This window comes from Pithys albifrons, chromosome 5, assembly GCF_047495875.1.
Source record: "Pithys albifrons albifrons isolate INPA30051 chromosome 5, PitAlb_v1, whole genome shotgun sequence".
NCBI lineage: Eukaryota > Metazoa > Chordata > Aves > Passeriformes > Thamnophilidae > Pithys > Pithys albifrons.
Genome location: NC_092462.1, coordinates 48,255,846 through 48,274,918, shown reverse-complemented (window position 1 = coordinate 48,274,918; position 19,073 = coordinate 48,255,846). Strand labels below are relative to the sequence as shown.

The 19,073-nt window shown below is 40.0% G+C and overlaps 1 protein-coding gene across 3 annotated transcripts in view; it reads right to left on the bottom strand.

Moving 5' to 3' along the window:
* SCFD2 (sec1 family domain containing 2) overlaps window positions 1-19,073 on the bottom strand; it is a 197,349-nt gene that overhangs the window by 93,953 nt on the left and 84,323 nt on the right. For all 3 annotated transcript variants that reach the window (XM_071556491.1, XM_071556490.1, XM_071556492.1), the window contains exon 5: window positions 14,740-14,989. In XM_071556491.1, coding sequence (XP_071412592.1) covers window positions 14,740-14,989 — 250 coding nt within the window. The remainder of the gene's footprint in view (window positions 1-14,739; window positions 14,990-19,073) is intronic.

The window sequence follows — 19,073 nt, the reverse complement described above, 5'->3', positions numbered from 1 at the left end:
AGTACACAGACGGCAAATTTGCACGTGGGAAATTCTTGGTCCAGTTTTGCATTGCTGTTTTTCCTTCTTGTAACAGCTCTGAAGCCATTTTATACAGTGGATACTGGGATGAAATTCACCCTAGTGCAAAAGCTGTCCTTCCATTCAACCCTGATGAAATCTACAACATAAATGGTGCTTATGTGATGGCGTCTGATACCAACTGGTTGTTAGAATTCAATACAGAACAAGGTAGCTTAGCAGGTACAGGTAATTTTCTCCTCAGAAGTCTGCCCTGGAAAAAAGGCAAGCTAATAACTGAGAGACTTGCACATTTCAAACAAGATCAGACTTACCACTAAAGAAACAATTGTTAATTTGAATTGACCAAAGCCGTTAAAAGACTACACAGAAACCAAAATCACTTGAGAATAAATCCTGCAACTGCTGTGAAAAAAGCGAATAAATGCATTTTATACCAGTAATTACTATCTGTAAAGAAATCTCTATATTAAGAAAGGGAGGTTAAAAAGAAAAGGTGAGAGGGAAGCATGGAAATAATTGTTTAGTTACTGTGAACATAAGAAATTACATTTCTCTGAACTTAACTCTGTGTCAGCTTCGGAGCCTTGAAAGACTGCCAGCTGTCCAGGCATACATATTTTACCACTGAAATATGCTTTTGTTTCAGAATGGTTGAGACCCCCAAAATGATGTAATCCCCAGTGGAAGACTGACAAGCTTTGAGATATTCCAAAACACAGATGACAGACGAAATAGCAAGTAATCAGTGTAACTATATTGTATATTATCTCACAAGAATCCAACACCACAAACCTAATGCACCAGATAACAGCATTGCTTTGAGCAAACCTGGAGCAGAATGTCACAAAGATTTTTCCAAAGAAGAAATCATTCAAGAAGGACAATTATCTACATGGGTGGAGGGAAGAAAGATGGAGGGAAACATATGCCTTTAGTAATTAGGGGTCTGATTATAATGTAGCCGAAAGGGATTTTTTACATTTTAAATTTGATTACATTTCAGAATGAAGCACACTAATTGGTATTTCTGCAGTCTGTTTGAAGAGAACTTCATCTACTTAGGGAGGGGGAAAAATAACAAAACCCAGTGACCTTCATACCAGCTATGCCTAATATCTAGTCCTTTTGCCTGAAGTATTCATGGTTCCTCTTCAATTGCTTAAGTTATCTCTGGGAATAAGTGCTCTATGACTCATCCCAGTTTATCTCCAGAAAACCAGGAAAGAGATAATAGCAAATATACTAGAATCAAATAGATATTAAATCAAACAATCACAGCTGCAACAAGAAAAAATAAATCAAGTCACTCTATCCATTACTACAAGTAAGAGACTGGAAGAAATTATTTGCACAGGCAACACACAAAATGGCACCTCAAACCCAGGGCCATCAAGAGAGTTAGTTAAGGGAGGGACATGTGCATTGAAAAGTGCAGAAATCCCCACTTAATACAAAATCTAAGGCATGATGCACTTCCAGTTCCTGCCTATTTGCCAGAAACACTGTTTTGTTGGAGAAGCAGATGGTAAATGGGCATGAAAAAATGGAAGGAAAAGTGACAAAGAATATCTCATAAAACCTGTAAATAAGTATATATTACCACTTACACACATTTCTTCTTTCTTGAAATACAAGCCAGTTGAATTTATTTTTTCTGTGTCAGGCAAAGAACTGAGAGGAAACCACCATAAATGTAACTTAGGGGCCATGAACTCAAAGGAAAACAGTCAAACCTTTAGACAAGGGCAACACGTGTGAAAGGAGATGAACTTCCAGTATAAGACTATTTCTGAAGAAGAAGAGTTTTGCAGAATGTAAAGGAAAGAGAAAGGCTCAAATTAGTAATTACAAACAGAAATAAACAACATGCAAACTTTGCAACCTGACCTTCATTGATGAAAGCCCCCAGGAGCACGCTGGGCACTGACTGTGAACCATCCCACTTGCAGCTCCTGGCAGACAAACCATAAGCCAGGCAGGTGTGCCTGCTCTGTAGGTACACAACTGACTTGGTGAAGGATGGTTCACACACCTCTCCCTTGGAAATGGAGGAATGGATACTTTCAAAGACTGGTTCAAGGCACCCAACTAAACAAGATGAGTCATGCCTTCAAAAACCCTCTTTCTCTGGGCCTTAAAAGACAGATAAGGAGACAGACAAGGTTCCTATTTTAAACCTGCATTGAAGTAGGGAGATGGGAACAAACCCAGTTTTCTCCAATTCCATCTATCGATACAAGTATTTGTTTTGGGGGTTTAACGTAGGAACAGTGGGGTTTTAGAGAGTGATTAAAATTAACATAATGACTTTGTTTATTTTTTTCCTTTTTAAAAACTAATTTTATAACCCGTTGTGGATGGAATTGTACAGTAGCTTGTTCTGGGAACAGAGGAGATTCACAAGTGGGATAGTGAGAACATTTTCCCCTGGGGATACAGCAATTGGTCACTGAAGTCTCCCCACCATAAATGTTTGACCTGAAATTAGGAATAACAAAGGGTAAGAAGATACTTCACCTACACAAATGCAGCAAAGGTGCAAGACAGCCTACAGGTGGGAGTCTGGGGAGATCAAGCAACTGTAGCAAGGAGCTAAGGATAGACTGGATACATGAGCGTGATGGAGAAGAACTGAGGCAGCTGGCTGGAAATGGGGGAAGATGTAAAAACAGATGGACAGGGAGGAATATGAGACGGGTGGTGGAGGAAAAGTTGTGGCATGAAGAGACAAAAGCTAGAGGAATAGGCAGAAAATCTCAAATCAATTATTCATAAGCCCAAGTACTCAGTTGCTGTGAAATACCTGTAAAGCCTAGATGGTATTTTTACCTGCTGGCAAACATTTGGTCCATTTGGGAGAGAACCTGCTATTGCACTGATCACTTCACTAGTGCAAGCAGCAGACAGCTATGATATGCAGCCAAATGATTTGAACTTGCCAAATTAAGTAAAATAAGTATAATTTTCTACAGTTAAAATGTTGTTTCAGCTTTTAAGTATTTTGTTTGCTTACTTCAGAAATTATGTTGAAAGCATCAAAGGAACAATGGTGAGCCTGTGCAGGCAAGCACTCAAAAGTTAACAAATGCCAGAATTCAGGTTCCTCAGTACCAACATTAAGATACAGATGCAATCAATTAGCCTCTACTACTTCTGCCATTTCTTAGTCACTTAATGCACAGGATTTGCAGGAGTATGGAGATGACAGAAAGGTGCCAAAGACAAAAGACAATGAAGAAACAGAAGAAATAGTTTCTCTTACCCTGACTCCTAATTCTCATCTGCTGTTAGGCAAGGCTACTGGAGGCACAGCTCTCTTTTGCAGCCTCCATTCTAATGAACTTGTTTAAGCTAACACAAGATTGCCTCTGCTATGCCTCTATATTCTGCAGTTGCTCAACATTTTAACAGAAGAAGTCTGACCCCCCTCTGGGATGGTGGCATATCTCTGAGGAGCCTTCTGGGTACCCACACGCTGCTACTTGGTAATAGGCTGGGAAAGATAATGTCATGTAGGTAGAGCAGCCTGGTGAGCCAGCAGCAGCACTTCCCTGTGGCTATAAGCATTCCCCAAAGACTGCTCTGTAACTAATTCTACCTCTCTCTCTCTCTCCCTCTCTCATGTTTTTTAAGGTCCTGTAGACTATATCAATACACATGCTGTACACAGATCTGTAAAACAAACATGTACAGACACACCAGAAACAAAAGCTTGAGGGAGAATTGAATCAACCAGGAACATTCACACATTATGTCCACACATGCTCTACTTTAGCACAAATCCATGCCAGTCAAATCCATGCTAGTATTGTTTTTCATTAGATAAATGTATCTAAAGAGCTATGACTACCTGCTGCCAGCTCTCATCAGGCAACTATTTCCACAATAATGTTTATTTTAATGAATAAAGTGGGAAATTAAAAGAGAATCAGACATCTGGTACTAAACTACCTCAGCAACGCCTTTGACTTTCTAAAATTGTGTAGAACACACATATAATTTCATATTTACACAAAACTCTCAATTAACAAAGCTTCCTCAATCCAATTTTACAAAATTACTTTCCTTGCCTGACAAAATGATATCTAAGAAATAAAGGGGTGAGGGAAAATCTTTAGTCTCTGATCTGTGAACTTTCCTGTCTTGACAGACCTCAGTCACAGTGTCTGCAAAAGAGAGCAGAAGGGTCACAGCAAAATGTAACTTGACCTGAACTATAATCACCGGCAGTGACATTTACTCAACTATAAAATTTAAAAGTAAACAAGAACAAATAGGGAGAAAGGAGTTATGAGAGCACCTTCTTCATGTTGGTTTAAAATTCAAGACGGTGAGAGATCTGCCTCTTAGGTTTATACTAAGAGTTTGAGTACATGGGAAGAGATTTTTGAGAAAGTATTGATTTAATAAGGTAGTGGTTTTGGATTTCTGTAGTACAGGACAATATTTGGACAATATTGAAAAAAAAATGGTGGGTAGCCCTAACAACAGTTCTAAAGAAGGTATTTAATTGTTATATAGCAAAAAAAGTTGTATTAGCAAGGTTGACAGATCAATGAGAATATTAATCCTGCTTAACCCCTTACGTCAGAGTTGATCCACAGACAACACCAAAACAGCTTGATCCACCCCTTACACTGGATCTCAGGACTGTTGCAAACAGGAGGAGCACTGTGTGTTTTTACACTGATTTATACAGAAGTAGAACCTAACACTTAAAACACAGTACATGTCAAATCAAATTATCTTGACTAAAATGAGCATTTGTACAGATCTCCAGAGCCAAAATCCATGAGTCTCCAAAACCTTGAGATAAAGAAGGGAAAATTGCTGACTAGTGAACTGCATGGGCAAGTGATGCCTGTTTAAGCCATAAATCCCTAAGCTATTTATTAAATTCTAGATATTCTTTTGAATGTGGTTTTCATAGCCCTGGTTCTGCTGCTGAGATGTTAAGATAACCTACACAGCAACAGTGTTGCAAGACAAAAGATGGGTTATTGTCAATTATTCCAGAGATTTCTTTGGTTCAATACTGTGATAACAGAACTGTATAGCTCCATTTTATGTCTGGGCTTGACTGCTTCTTGAAATACTGGATTTCAACACACTGCATCATCATTAAAATATGTGGAGATTGTTAGCCTGACATAGGTTGACCATCCAAAATTCAAAGAACAGAATTTGCATCTGATAAAATCTCATGGTAAGCACTAGAGAATTACCACCACCACTGAGCTGAATAAAATAACTAGAAATATCCAAAGGTGGCAATTATTCCTGATTGCCTTGGCAGAGACAATGCTTCTGCCATCAGGTCCAACACACAGTGTGGTATTTAAAACAGATACCAAATTGACAAGTATTACAACAGAATACTTAGAAAGTCTTACAAAAAAGTACTCAAATGAACTAAGCAAAATTTTGCAATCTCCAGCAAACACCTTACCATTTGTGTCTGTATACAAGACAAACCCCAAAAAATCTCACTAGTTTTGTGTCATAAGTGTAGTAACTAACAAATCTTTTTTTTTTTCCCTTCCTTTGGGTTTCTTTGTTTGGACAGTTATTTAACACTTCACCAGTTTTGGTTGCCAGGCTGGGTGTGCTCTGCAAAAGAGCAAGAATTTACTCATAATTTCACAACATGGTATCAAAACTTGAAGGTTTGTCAAGTAAGTGACTTGTATGAAAAAAAGAAAAAAACTAACAATGCAACATAGATATAAAAGTACCTTTTAAAAAGTTGCCTAATTCTAAAGAAGCTTTTGTTTTCATTTTATTCTTAAAGCAAAGATATATTTGATGTTAGAAGCATCTTCTAAATGCTACTGAAATTGCATGCTGAAAAAGACTATAAATCAATAATAAAAATCACACAGTATCAGTTTCCTGTTGCAGTTGGCTGTCCACTAAGTTGGCAGCGAGACAGAAGCCTGCAGAGCTGCAGGCATATGTCTCATGTTAAAAAAAGCAAAAAAGACTTCATGTTATAAACACTTCAATGAAAATTACTATCCAGTTTGGAGCCAACCGAGACCAGGTGTTGAAGACAAAATAAACAGACACCATATGAAAGTTTTAAAAAAAATTCCCCAATGCAATGGCTTTCCATTGTCATTGTCTTCTACTATACATTTTAACATACATCATGAAATCCAAATAAAATATTCTTGCATATGTACAGAGCAACCAGATTTTCTCACCTTTAGGACCACAGCTTTTTAACATTGATATTTAAGCTATGTCTCATATCTTTAAAACCTACAAAAAATATGCCCATGCAAATTTAGATATAAATTAATCCAGAAAACTACTGCAATTTGTCTTCCAAAGAATTCACTAGAAACCCCTCCATGTTTCCCAGCCTAGAAAGAGCCCAGGAATCCACTCAAGCAGTGACACAAAGCCTGCAGTCAGCGACTGCTGATTTGGCTCACTCATCTTCCACTTGCCATCCATAGATTTTGAATAGAAATGGGCAAAAGGTTTTAGAAAGGTCATCACAGAAAGGTACTGTGGTCTTGGAGAGCTCAAGGATCCTAAGGGGCGTGACAAAGCTTAGGACATACACTCTGCACTTGCAGAGTCAGTGGCTAAAGCAGAGCACATCATCGCTTCGGTGCATACCCAATTTCTGGGATTGGTCTCTTCTCTCAAGAAACAGTAGGACAAGAGGGCAACCAACAGTAGGACAAGAGGGCATGGGCTTAAGCTCTGCCAGGGGAGTTTTAGGTTGGATATGAGGAAGAAGTTCTTTACGGAGAGAGTGGTCAGGCTTAGGAATGGCCTGCCCAGGGAGGTGGTGGATTCCCCGACCCTGGAGGTTTTTAAGGTGAGACTGGATGTGGAACTGAGTGCCATGATCTAGTAATCAAAATGGGGTTGGATTAAGGGTTGGACTTGATCTCGGAGGTCTCTTCCAACCCAACAGATTCTATGATTCTATGATCCTCCTGGTTTTTGCAGAGATCACAACAACCCCCTTGAATTCTTCTGAGAGTTATGTAAATCAGGTGAATATCTGGGGACGTGTGAAGTGATCTTTTTTCACCCACGTGCTCTGTTACCATGTGGCAGTGGCAGTATCTCAGGAATAATTAAACTGCAGAAGCTCCCTATGCAGCTCTCTCAGAAGGCCAAGGAGCAGCTTTGGTCATGTCTTCCCAGTGCTCCGGGCAGGGCAAACATCAGATTCACCATCCTCTAAGACTACTGGCAAATGCTTTCCACTGATTAGTGTCCAAAACACATCGAGAAAATAATACAGATACCAGGAAATCATCTTACATAGAGCCTCTACTAGTCAGCGAGGGGTATTTTAGGTGTCTATAAAGTCAGCTGGGTCAACAGGAAAAAAGGCCTACTGAACTTTCATTTCAGAACTGGGAAGAAAATGATCTGGATTTTCTCTGGCTGCAGTAGAAACACCTGCATGGTGGCAGGATGAAACTATTCAGCTCCTACAAAAGAGACTACATTTTGTCATCCAATGTAAAAGAGAAAACTCATTTCAACTTCATCTTATCTGCATGCCAGCCTGGGAGGGCTCTGCAGGGCAAGGGCCATCTCCTTGCTACTGGGGGAGACACAGGGAGCATGGGAGAAACAGAAAGAAACACTGTGATAATCTGAGATTACTTTCCTTTTTATGATTTGATCAGAAACATTCTATGAGAAATCTTTTCATCCGTGAAAGGCACCCATGGTGGAGGCAGAAGCCCTGAAGTTTGCACAGTCACACCACACCAGCATTTATCACTCCTCTCTATATCACAGCAGATTTAGCTACACAGACTACATTCCATGACATTTCTGGCATTTGCCTTCAATGCAGAGCTGCAGTTATGTCTTGCAGACTAAAGGACAAAGCAAATAAACCAAACAACACAGCCTACAATCATGCATAGAAACAGCCTAACCCAGTGGAAACAGGTCTTCTTCCCAGTTTAAACTGGATTGCAAAGCTGTCCCACTAATATTGGGCCTGAAAATGATCCTTTAGCCTGAGGGACTAGTAGAAGCTAATCAGTATTTCTGAGTGAGCCCTGTTTGGACACTCAAAATGTTTAGTAACTGTTCTCCCACTCTCTGTAACCCTTGTGAACTCTTAACACGAAGCGTTTGGCTTACTATGCTGTTTTGGGCTGGGTAATTTTCATCATAGTAGCTGGTGTGGATCTATGTACTGGATTTGTGCTGAAAACTAGGTTGGTAACAGAGGGAGTTTTAGTTACTGGTGAGCAGTGCTTACAGAAAATCAAGGCCTTTTCTGCTCCTCACACCATGCCACCAGCAGGAGGCTGGGCATGCACTAGGAGTTGGGAGGGGACACATGTGGGCAAAGGGATGTTCCAGACCACATGGAGTCATTCGCAGCATATAGAGCTGGTGGAAAAAGGAGGAAGAGCAGGCTGTTTGGAAGGATGCATTCATCTTCCAAAGTCACCAAAGTGCTGATTTCCTGGGGATGGCTGAACATCCGCCTGCCCGTGGGAAATGGTGAATAAATTCCTTGTTTTGCTTTGCTTGTGCACAAAGCTTTTGCTTTACCTATTAAACTGTCTTTTTATGAACCCACGAGTTTTCTCACTTTTACTCTTCTGATTCTCTTCCCCATCCCACCAGGGAGGAGGGAACGAGTGGCTGTGTAGGGCTGAGCTGCCAGCTGGAGTTAAACCACAACCGGAAGCCTTTATTTTGGTGGGGAGCTGATGCCTATTTTACTGAACCTACTGGCAGACAGATTTCCACACAGGCCTGAAATCATGGAGCAATCCTTAAAACAGTCTTGTACCCAGACATGCAGGAATGCCCCAGCAGGACCCAGCATTCCTAACACATGGCTCTTCTTTTTTGGGCAGGCAATGCAAATGCTGAGCTCCTGAAGCATGAATGGGCAAAATGGAAGCTCTTTAGAAGGCTTGAAGACAGCAGAGATAGTTAAAACTTTTCTACACATTTGTAAACTCAGGAGAGACAATATTTAATTCTTTGTAATTTCCTCAATGATAGCAAAAACAACTTGGTTGCTGCTTTTTTTATTTAATAGTTCTCAGCATAAATACTTACACCACATGGCAACACCAGATTAACCCTTCCCTGTCTACGTGGTGGCATTAATAATGTGTTCCATGACATTTTTTTCCCATCAGTTCTGCTGCAAAACTCATGGATTACTTGGAAATATGCTACTATTCATAGGAATGATAGGGCTAGCCTTCCACTGAACTAGTGGAAACTTTATAGAAAACACTTGTGATAAAAGCACAGAAAATTTAAAATCATTCTGAATTTACTGTTGGATTTTTTGTTTTATATTATGGTATATTTTTCTGATCTGTATGAATGTGTGTGGGGAAAAAAAATCAATACAGGTATCTGAGCTAAATGTCCACTGTGAAGCTGGGAAAACCCTCTCCTACACAAGGTAAGTCAGACTAAAGGGGCTACATTATAACCTCAGCCAAGGACTTACATACCTACTTACCCTTAATATAGACAGGTTTGGGAAATTGTTGCTCCAAACCACCAGTGAAGCAAAGACCACAATCAAATCAAGGTAAATATGTCAGTCCTCTGAGGGAAAAGGCTGTCAGTGTCTACAAAGGTAAATTTTTATTGCAAAACCAGGATTGACTATAGGATTAATGATACTTAAGCCACACTGACATTAAGATAATGAAATTAGAAACTTTCATTACTATGTAACTTCATTAATATGGAGAATCTCCCACAAGAATCATGTGCTGAGGATAAGCACAATCAGTCAAGACACCATGTGTCTGAAATCCAGTAGGGCAATTCCTACACTCCACAGTATCACAGAATGGTGTAGGTTGGAAGGGACCATCTAGTTAGTTCCAGCCTCTTCCTGCCATGGGCAGGGAATCTTCCACTGGTCCATCACCTCTATTCTGTTCTTCCAAATTCAACCTATGAATGAATATATATGAATATAAATCTATGAGAAAAGAGGAAGAAATAGCATCCAGCTCCTCTCCCCACAACCCCAAGATTCAGACACATCTCCAGACAAACAGAAGATGAAAAACCTGATCTTATGATTCCCAGTCCCTACATTTATACATGGGGCTAAAAATGCTGCAATACAGATTTTAGATGGTTCGTACTTCTCCTCCCCAACCCCAGTCCCCTCCCTACCCCAACGTGAGACTCTACACATCAAAAGAACTCTGCATTTCCCCTTTGGTCTTTATTTAAAGATTTCTCAGTTTGCTTTTCCCCTTGCATTAGACACCACACAGAATTTCGAAAAAGCCAGAAAACGGTCCAGAAATCCATTTTATGACTACAAATTTCAGATTTTAGAAGCTGATAAATAGCACAAGAGGGTTCCTGCCACACCTGTGCTCAAGAGTATGCAACTGATACCTGAGGCTGAGGGGTGCTGCATTTGGGCAGCACAGCCGGCTGCCCGTGCCTGGGGTTGGGCTGCTGGCCTCCAGAGCATGCCATGAAAGGCAGGTCTGCTCTACAGAGCTCCCACAGAGATTTGCAGATGAAAAAGAAGACAACAGCACAGCTGAAAAAACAGATTTTTAATTGCTTTGCAGCTCTATTAGCATTGCTTTTGCATATGCTTGCAAATGCACACAGCTGTACACGGACATTTAAAAACTAGAAGAACAGATAACATTATCAAATAAATACACTATTTTACAACTTTTTTTTTTGTTAAACAGCTGCCAAAAAGCCCCACCCCAAAAGCTCTCAAACCCAGCATTCTGGGAAAAGCATTATTTTCCATTATGTTTTGGTCTATTATGTTTCCCCTCCAATTTGTAACATTCTGCTGCAATCAGTGATGAAGAACCTACGTCTGAGGTAAATCACACCCAGGAGAAATCTTGGAACTGTTACATTCAGTTTTATTACCCAAGGCCTAAAGATAGTCTACCATTACACTTACTATTTAACAGTTCCATCGAATACAACATTGCTAAAGTAATATTATTATGCATGCAAAAATATTGTATCATATTTCTTAAAACTCACTGGGTAATTAATGCATTGCATTTTCATTTTAATTGACAGTTCCACAAAAATTTTTATTACTTCAATGAAATAAGGTGTTACATAAATGCAGAATGTTATTATATAAATAGTTAGGAAAACACATGTTCAAGCCACAGTAAGGTTGAGAAACCTAACACTCAACAGCCAGGAAATTGGAAGGGGTTACACTTCTTAAACAATGTATGCTTATGTAAGTGCTGCATCTTAAAAGTATTCTGCAGAGGGCTGTAATCATCTAGGCTACCTTAGGGAAACCCAGTGTGGTCAATGGGAGAGACAGACACTGTCTGTCCCTGAGAACTCCTTTCTTTCCAGTACTGCAAATACTAGTCCAGTTTCACCAGGTAACACCAAAATAGCACAAATATCCCCTGCACACCTACAAACTGGCTCTTCTGGGGGAGACTTGCACTCGTTCGCTGAGGTGGTCACATGACTGGAGATTTCCTATAGGCATAGATTCAGGCAAGAATCAGTAAGTTTACATTTAACAAGTAAAATAAGAATAAAAGAAACCTTGTATAAACCTTTACTTTGGCTGATAATTTGACCTCAAAAGTCAAGGTTTCTGAAGTTTTACAAGGATTTTGCATTTTATTTTTCAAGTGGCTATACGGGAACAACAAATAAAACCAATAAAAATGTGTATTTCCCAAGACTGCACAACTTCCATACCTTGCAGAAAAGAGGAAAGCAAAAGGCTGAGGCAGCAGTTCAGAGCCACAGCTCAGACATTATGGCTTTTAATTTCAACGTAAACCAACCAAACAGCCTTAGTACAATGTGGGGTCCAAACTAAACCCAAGATACCAGGTATCAGGTGTATCATGAAGCAGAACACAACGTACTGTCTGTTCAAAGACATGTAAACACCAGTACCCGAAAATGTAATGTCATGATTTTCCGCTTCAAGTTTCAAAATGAGTCACACAAAGCTGAGAGCACCAATTCACCTCATCAACTTCAAACTGAGACCTAGAGAAAGGTTACTTGCTGAATATCAGTTTCACTTTATTAGTGCTTCTTTATCATGCGTAAAGAGTAACAGCAGCTGTATCGTTCTGGTTCTCTGTGGTGTTCAGTCCATACACTGAATGCAGCCATGGCTCATAGAAAATACACTACATAATCATGAAACTGAAGACTGTGCTACAAGGCACACAGGAGTCAAATGACAGTTACTTGGGAAATGGAGTTATTGGCATTTCTCAGCTTTGGAGTGCTTGGCTCTGTACCTTTTTAAAAGGGAACAGGGAATTGTTCTATCTGTTGCAATAGCCCCAGGTGTCCAATCAGGGATTGCCAGCAGGGTTTGAAACTTCTTTCTGGAGGAGAGGAATGAGCCAGCAGTCCAGTGTCTTGAACTCACCCAGTAACGGACCCAGTCTTCTCTCCTGACACATCCCATTTAACATTCTTCCTATCACTTTCTTTGATGGACAGGTGAAAATAAAAGACTGTGAACATTTTACTTGTTCTGATAAAAGTGAGAGATTCCAGGAATTACTTAAAATTTTCTTTAGTCTAATTAACTTTTGTGGCAACAGCAAAAAGGGTTTTCTCTTGTTTCTGTTTCTTACAGTAAAATGAAGGCAGAACACTGTAGGTCTAAACCATGATCTGTCCAGACACATGGCTGTTGCTTAATTGCAGAGCTGAGTTGACTTTGTGAAAATACGCCAACGTGTATCTGCTAAAAGGAATAGTCAGTGTGTAGTTCATGGACATTCTGCTGGTAGCAGGAGATGTCTCAGCATTATATCTGCGATTGTACAAAAAGGAGAAACCAGCACTGCTGTCTATTCCCTGCTTTTCAGCCCTGCTACAAAGGGAGTCCTGCGGTGCCTTTGAAGGGAAGCTTGTGCATACTCCTACAGTTCTGACTTGCTTTGCCTCTCAAGTAGCGAGCAAGGCACCTAAGGTTCAGAGGGAGCAGGCGGCAGAACACAGACCTGGCAAAACAGAGATCAAGCAGGAGTAGGTGTTAAGGCTGGTCAAGTTTCATCAGTCTTCCCAATTCAACTGCATTGCAAATAGAGCAACTGGCAAATTCAGCAAATTCCACTAGCGCTGAGAAAGCAAACTGTTGGATGTATAAAGCCTTTAAAAATATCTATGGAGCATTCCTAGAAATTTCATTTTATACTTTGCTCCCAAGAGAATCCTTATTTTCAGCCCTGGCAATAGGTTTCAATTTTGCTTTGCCCTCTCCTATGAATAACTCAAAAAGAACTAAATAAGATGTAAAAATGAAGAATGCTGATGAACCAAAAAAGGATGCAAGCATGGGAACATGCTATCAGACTTGTGCAGATAGCACAAAAATAGCTGTGCTAAACACACAGATACAGAAATAGAGGGATGCAAGGACTCTGGCTTTGTGTTATGCAATTAACTTCATCACATAATAATGATGTGCTTGGACTAAAACTACCTGTACTTGGTCTATCCACAACTTTTCTTTGGTACCTGACTGAAGTTTTAGAGACTTAAAATCTTTACATACGTGCCATTAGCATTATGAAGAGAACAAGTAAAACTGTGATTTAAAACATCTCTGATCATAGGAGAAAAGGGAAAATATGTAAAGGGAGATTTAGAAATGACTATGCTGCATCCAGTAGAAGACACCACTCAAGTTGTGAGGGAAACACCATACAGTAGACCAGATGTGCAGTACCTACTAAGAAAAGAGAACAAGAGCCTACAAGAAGCCTAGAACAGTGCAGGTACTGTGGCCAGGAGTATTAAAATAGCAGCTTATTGCAAATATGACTGAATATGTCCATTCCTGCAGAAAGTCTTTTAACAGTGTTTCACCCTCAAAACAACAGCAGATTTGAAGACCACACTTATATTTTGAAGTAGAAGTGAAATAGTACTGGAATAACCAACAGCAGTATTACTCCACTTCCCTTGAGACTCCCCACTTAGGCCCATTCTTGGCAAAGGCTTTCAATTGTAAGCTCCTCTCAACATCTTGATTTATGTTTGTCTGCTCACCACCCCAGAGATGGCCTGGTCAATGACTCCTCAGTATTAGTAAATACTGAGAAACTGACAGCAGGAAGTGACATCCCTTCTGCCATGCTAGGCCACACCTGAGCAATAGTTCTTTTTAAACTTTTTTTTTCTAAAATGTCACATCAGCAGCAAGAGGTTAGAGCTTTCCTGCTCTACAAGTGCTCACCTAAAAAAAGGCTTAGCATGCTGTTTTTAAAGGCTAATGTTGATGTTGTTTCAGCAAAAAGCTCAGTGTTGGTTTTAGACACATTTCTTCTTTTATGCCAGACAGACCAGCTCCTCATATGCACAAAGCAACTGTGGTTCACTGAACATGTTTCCAGGATTAATTTTGACTTCCCAGGGTCAACTTTACACCAATCAGTGAAAGAAATGGTGGAAAAGATTACCTTCCAAAAACACACAAACTTAGCCAACCTTTAAAACAAAAAAGAGCAACTTCCAGAACTTTCATCAGACTCAGCACTCTTCAAGGGCAGCCTGTGAGCATCTGGCATATAAGAACATGGGAGATGGAACAAATCTACAGGAAATTCTTTTGCTTACTCATGTATTCTTAGCACCACAGACGAGTTGAGCCATTTTTATACACATCTCACAGTTCCCACATTCCTAGCCATACAATTTCTCACCACACAAGCAGAATCTTACCTGTAATTTTCTGCAACAAAGGAGATGGCTCTGGCTCATCACAAATTGCCTTGACTAGGGCCTTTTTCAGTTCTTCTTCAGCTGCATCCAGCTCTCTTCCACTTTCAATTTCTCCAACCACAGAATATATGTATACCAACAAGACAAGGAAGTCCTCAAAAGTATAATCATCTTTTGTCCTCTCATTGTAAGACTTGATCATTGGCAATAACTGCTTCAAAACACTGGGCATTTCTGATTCACCAATAGTCTGAAAACAAAACGAAGATCATGTCAGATTGCCTCCTTTGTGCTGGTCAGTTAGGATCAGACACACTTCTGCCTGCACCAGCAAGTCATTATTTCTCATAATAACAGACCTCATTTAATACAACATTGTTCAATATTCACATTCTAATTAGTCAGCAAATGATGCTGTGACTTACTTGCTGCTCAGACAGCAAATTTATTAGTTTTTTACAGATTTTATTTAGGAACTCATGATAGCAGCATTTTAGCAATAGAAAAACCTGAAGATTAGATCTTCTTCAAGTACCAGTAAGATGAGAGGATGGGAGTATCCATTTCTGTGGCATGGGTAGAGTTGGTACAAAGCACGAGGTCAAATGCTTCCTCTAAATTTTGGGCCTCCTCTTTGGGCCTGATTTTATACTCAAACAGATACTTCCATTGACCTCAGCTGCTATTCCAAACTCTCAGCATATCTGCAAACCTGACCCTACACTTTGAGGTCAGAAATCCAGAAAATTAGTAACAGAGGGAAACACCTGTGAAGCTTGTGGTTTAAGTGACCAGGAGCTCTATGACAGAAGTAAGGACAGCAATCATCAGTCTGGCATGTGCCCTAACCCTCTTCTCCCTCAGTCTCCTTCACAGCCCACTCACGAGCTTCTCAAGCCTTGTAACAGCGGGTTTCTACCTGAAAAAGGCCTTCTTTGCTAGGCAGGTCATGCTCACTGCCACAGCACATCCATGCTGCAAGGTGAGTAAAGCAAAGGCCATGTGAACTGTGGAGAAGTATGTGACTGTGAGGCTGGATGACCATAACGTATATATAAGGAGAGGGAGGCTGGCAGAGAAAAGGAAGGGGAAACTGAGAGTATGTTGGGATTTCCCAGCAACTGAAATCATCCTTGCTGCTTCTCCTGGCCGTGGTAGAGGTGTCCATACAGCTTTACTGGAGTTGTAAAAAGGAGAAATTAGACATGAATACCCTCAAGTGTCATGCTGACATGCACACGATGTAACACCAGGGCTGGGGTTTAGATCCACCATGGAGGTCTGTTTTGTTCAGAGCAACACAGGGACTAATTGTATCATCAAACTGCCACCCTTACTGCCCACAAACTCTGTGGCTGAAATCTTCACAGGCTAGTTTTCTGCTGTGGCTTATTTTTGAGCTCAGCAGTGGGATCAGGTGAGAATTGGAGGACCTCAAAGGCAAACAGAAGGAACACTGCTTGGGGAGGCAGATGTGGGAGAACAGTCTTCCTCTCCTGGTGGCAGTGATCGCTTGGATCCATCCAAGAGGTCTCCTGCAATACCAGTACCTTGCCTCTTTTCCTTTGATCACCAAACAGATCACCCTGTGAAAACCTGTGGGTCAGTTCACTGTGTACAGCAAAACATCAAACCTCTTGTAATCCAAACAGTCAAGTCTGCAAACATTTATTCTTGGTTGTTACAGTTCACACAGTCTAGTCATGGTAAATAGGCACCACAGCCAACAATATACCCTTTAAATTGATTCACAGTAAGTAAATAAAATACAAATCAAACAAACTAGAAAGGGATACAGGTTTATACAACAGCAAAATCATGCAACAACTTTAGAAACTGAAAACTGAAACTGAAAATTTTATGTCCTGGCATGTTCCATATAAGACTTCAGGGGATCTCGGTTCTAGTTGTATTTTGTTTTAGTTGTTCTTTGACAATCTCAGAAACACTAACAAGTATCTCATAAAACTGTAGTTTGTACACCTACACTGATCCACCACGGATCTCCATCACTAAGAAAGCATGAAGTACTCAAGCTCTCAAGAAACTTTTTCCCAGTCTGTGCTGTAAGAAACAACACTTCTGTGGACTTTTGTGTCCCACCCTGCTCTTGACATAAAAGTTTTGGCATGGACCTATCTTTCATGAGACTTCAGTTTGGTCAGATGCTACGTTCCATTTGAATACATACTTTAGAGAAGAATTTTCTAACTACTCACATGCTAAACCTAACAGTAAGTGCAACTGCGGACTTGAAGCACTAAATTACAAAGCTACAGTGGGTTAAAAGCATGTGGGAGCCAAAAGGAACATCGAGAAATTCAGTAGGCACTGGCATCCTCTGTGTTTGCGCAGAGAGTGTTAAATCACAGGCACAGAAAGTCCAAGCACTGCTTCACCAGGGAAGAAAATCTGTGGTGTTTGGTGCTGGTCTGGCATATGTGGGCAGCTGAGCCATCCTCAAGACAAGGCTGTCGGTTCCCAAATTTCAACTCAGCCCTGTCTCAGTTCAGTATTACCTGCTCTCTTCTTGAAAAGTGACATCAAATAAATTCTCATGTGTATTTATGTACAATAAATACCAGATCATCCATCTCCTAAAATGGAAAAAGACAATACTTAAAGGAATTCAGAGGTATGCAGCTATCACATGAAAGCCATCTGCAATTAACAAAAGCCTAATCAGTCCTAAAAATCTAAGAACTGAAGATTAACCTACTTGTGGAGTTATTTTTGAATAAATTACAAACTTCAATCTACATTAATCTGAATTCACTTTTATGGAGAGGCAAGACCTATGTCACATATTACTGAACATAATCTACCATCTACTGGCACATCATCTATTCCCCTCTTCCCCTCCCAAAACACAAACTCTACTTCAGTCCATCTCTAAGTATCTCATAGCATGCTGCTACACCATTAAAGATGAATTCTTGAAAAAGCTGTATTTTGCCTACACTGATTATCCACATGCCTGGAGCACTGAAGATGCACATGGTTGCATAGAGCAGTAGAGTCACCAGCTCCTGCTCAAGAATAGTAGCTTCTGCAAGCTCACATGTACAGCATCTCTGGCAAACTTTCAAACATACAAGATAAAAAAAAATTGTGTCTAAACTTTCAGGGTGATTTACTGTAGTGCAGGCTAAAACTCAACAACTTCAAGTAACAATTGCCACCTCTTATCTTCAAAGTAAAAATGAAAGAGAAAAAAAATTAAAGAGCTGTAATAAACCATTAACTTCAGAATGCATATAGAGTCGTTCTGGGGTATGAACTTCTCTGGAATGTTTTTCCCTTATCTCTTGGGAAATGGCACTATAGAGGACTTCAAATGAAACTGCCAAGTTTCAGAGGCTATTTAGTCCAAACAGGCCAGTTGGACTGGACAGTGCATGAAAAAAATGGGACTTGCAGCCTCACTGCAGAACATGGCTCCACAGGGAGCTGGGAAATTTGCCTCAAACAAAATCCACTGGCAGATTGTCATTATCTGGCCACCTCTGATGATTTAGGGGCTCCCTGCACTGCCTAACAATCAATCAATTACCCTGATTGAAAAGCCCTAAAACACAAGTTTTAAAAATGTAACTATCCATGACCCAGATTTCCTGCTGGTTATATTGGCCTCAAGTTAGCCCCATTTGTCTATCATCAAGGGAGCCAATAAAAATAACAAAACCAGGTCAATTCAGAGTTTCCAAAGGCTCTATAAAAACATTAATGCTGCTTAATGCAGAGCCAGCCAAAAGGCCCAGGCTCTAACACCTTCTGCTTCGTTGCATTGTTTGGACATTTTAATGCTATCATCATATATTCTTCAGAATGCACAGAGACTTTCTGAGAGATTTTTGTTGTTTTCCATCTCTGCCTCCACCCTCCTTAGTCATTTATTTTTAGAATTTAAGCCATGTAATAATTTAGTGTCCCTAAGGGTAAATGAACTGACATCAATTTGCTGATTTTTGCAAAGACCTGAGTTTTGGCAGACGGAGAATAGTGAAGGAAGTGAAAAATATTTTTTTCAGTTTTAAACACTGAACATGATACTGTGTTACAAAGTAACAATTAAAATGTGATTTATAGGATCTACAGAAATTAAGAGGAAGTGTAACAAACCCAGGAAAAAGCATTGTGCAATTCTGTCAAAGGTAATATTTTCTGTATTAAATATACCTGTAAGAATCTGAAGTTGTATGTATCATTAAACATATTTTACACAACAGAAACCAGAGTGAGATTGGGAGGAAGAGAAGAGGAGGGTCATAGTTTACTTGAATTAACACGTGTCCCTGACAAAACCACGAAGAGAACTGAGCACTCTAATTCCT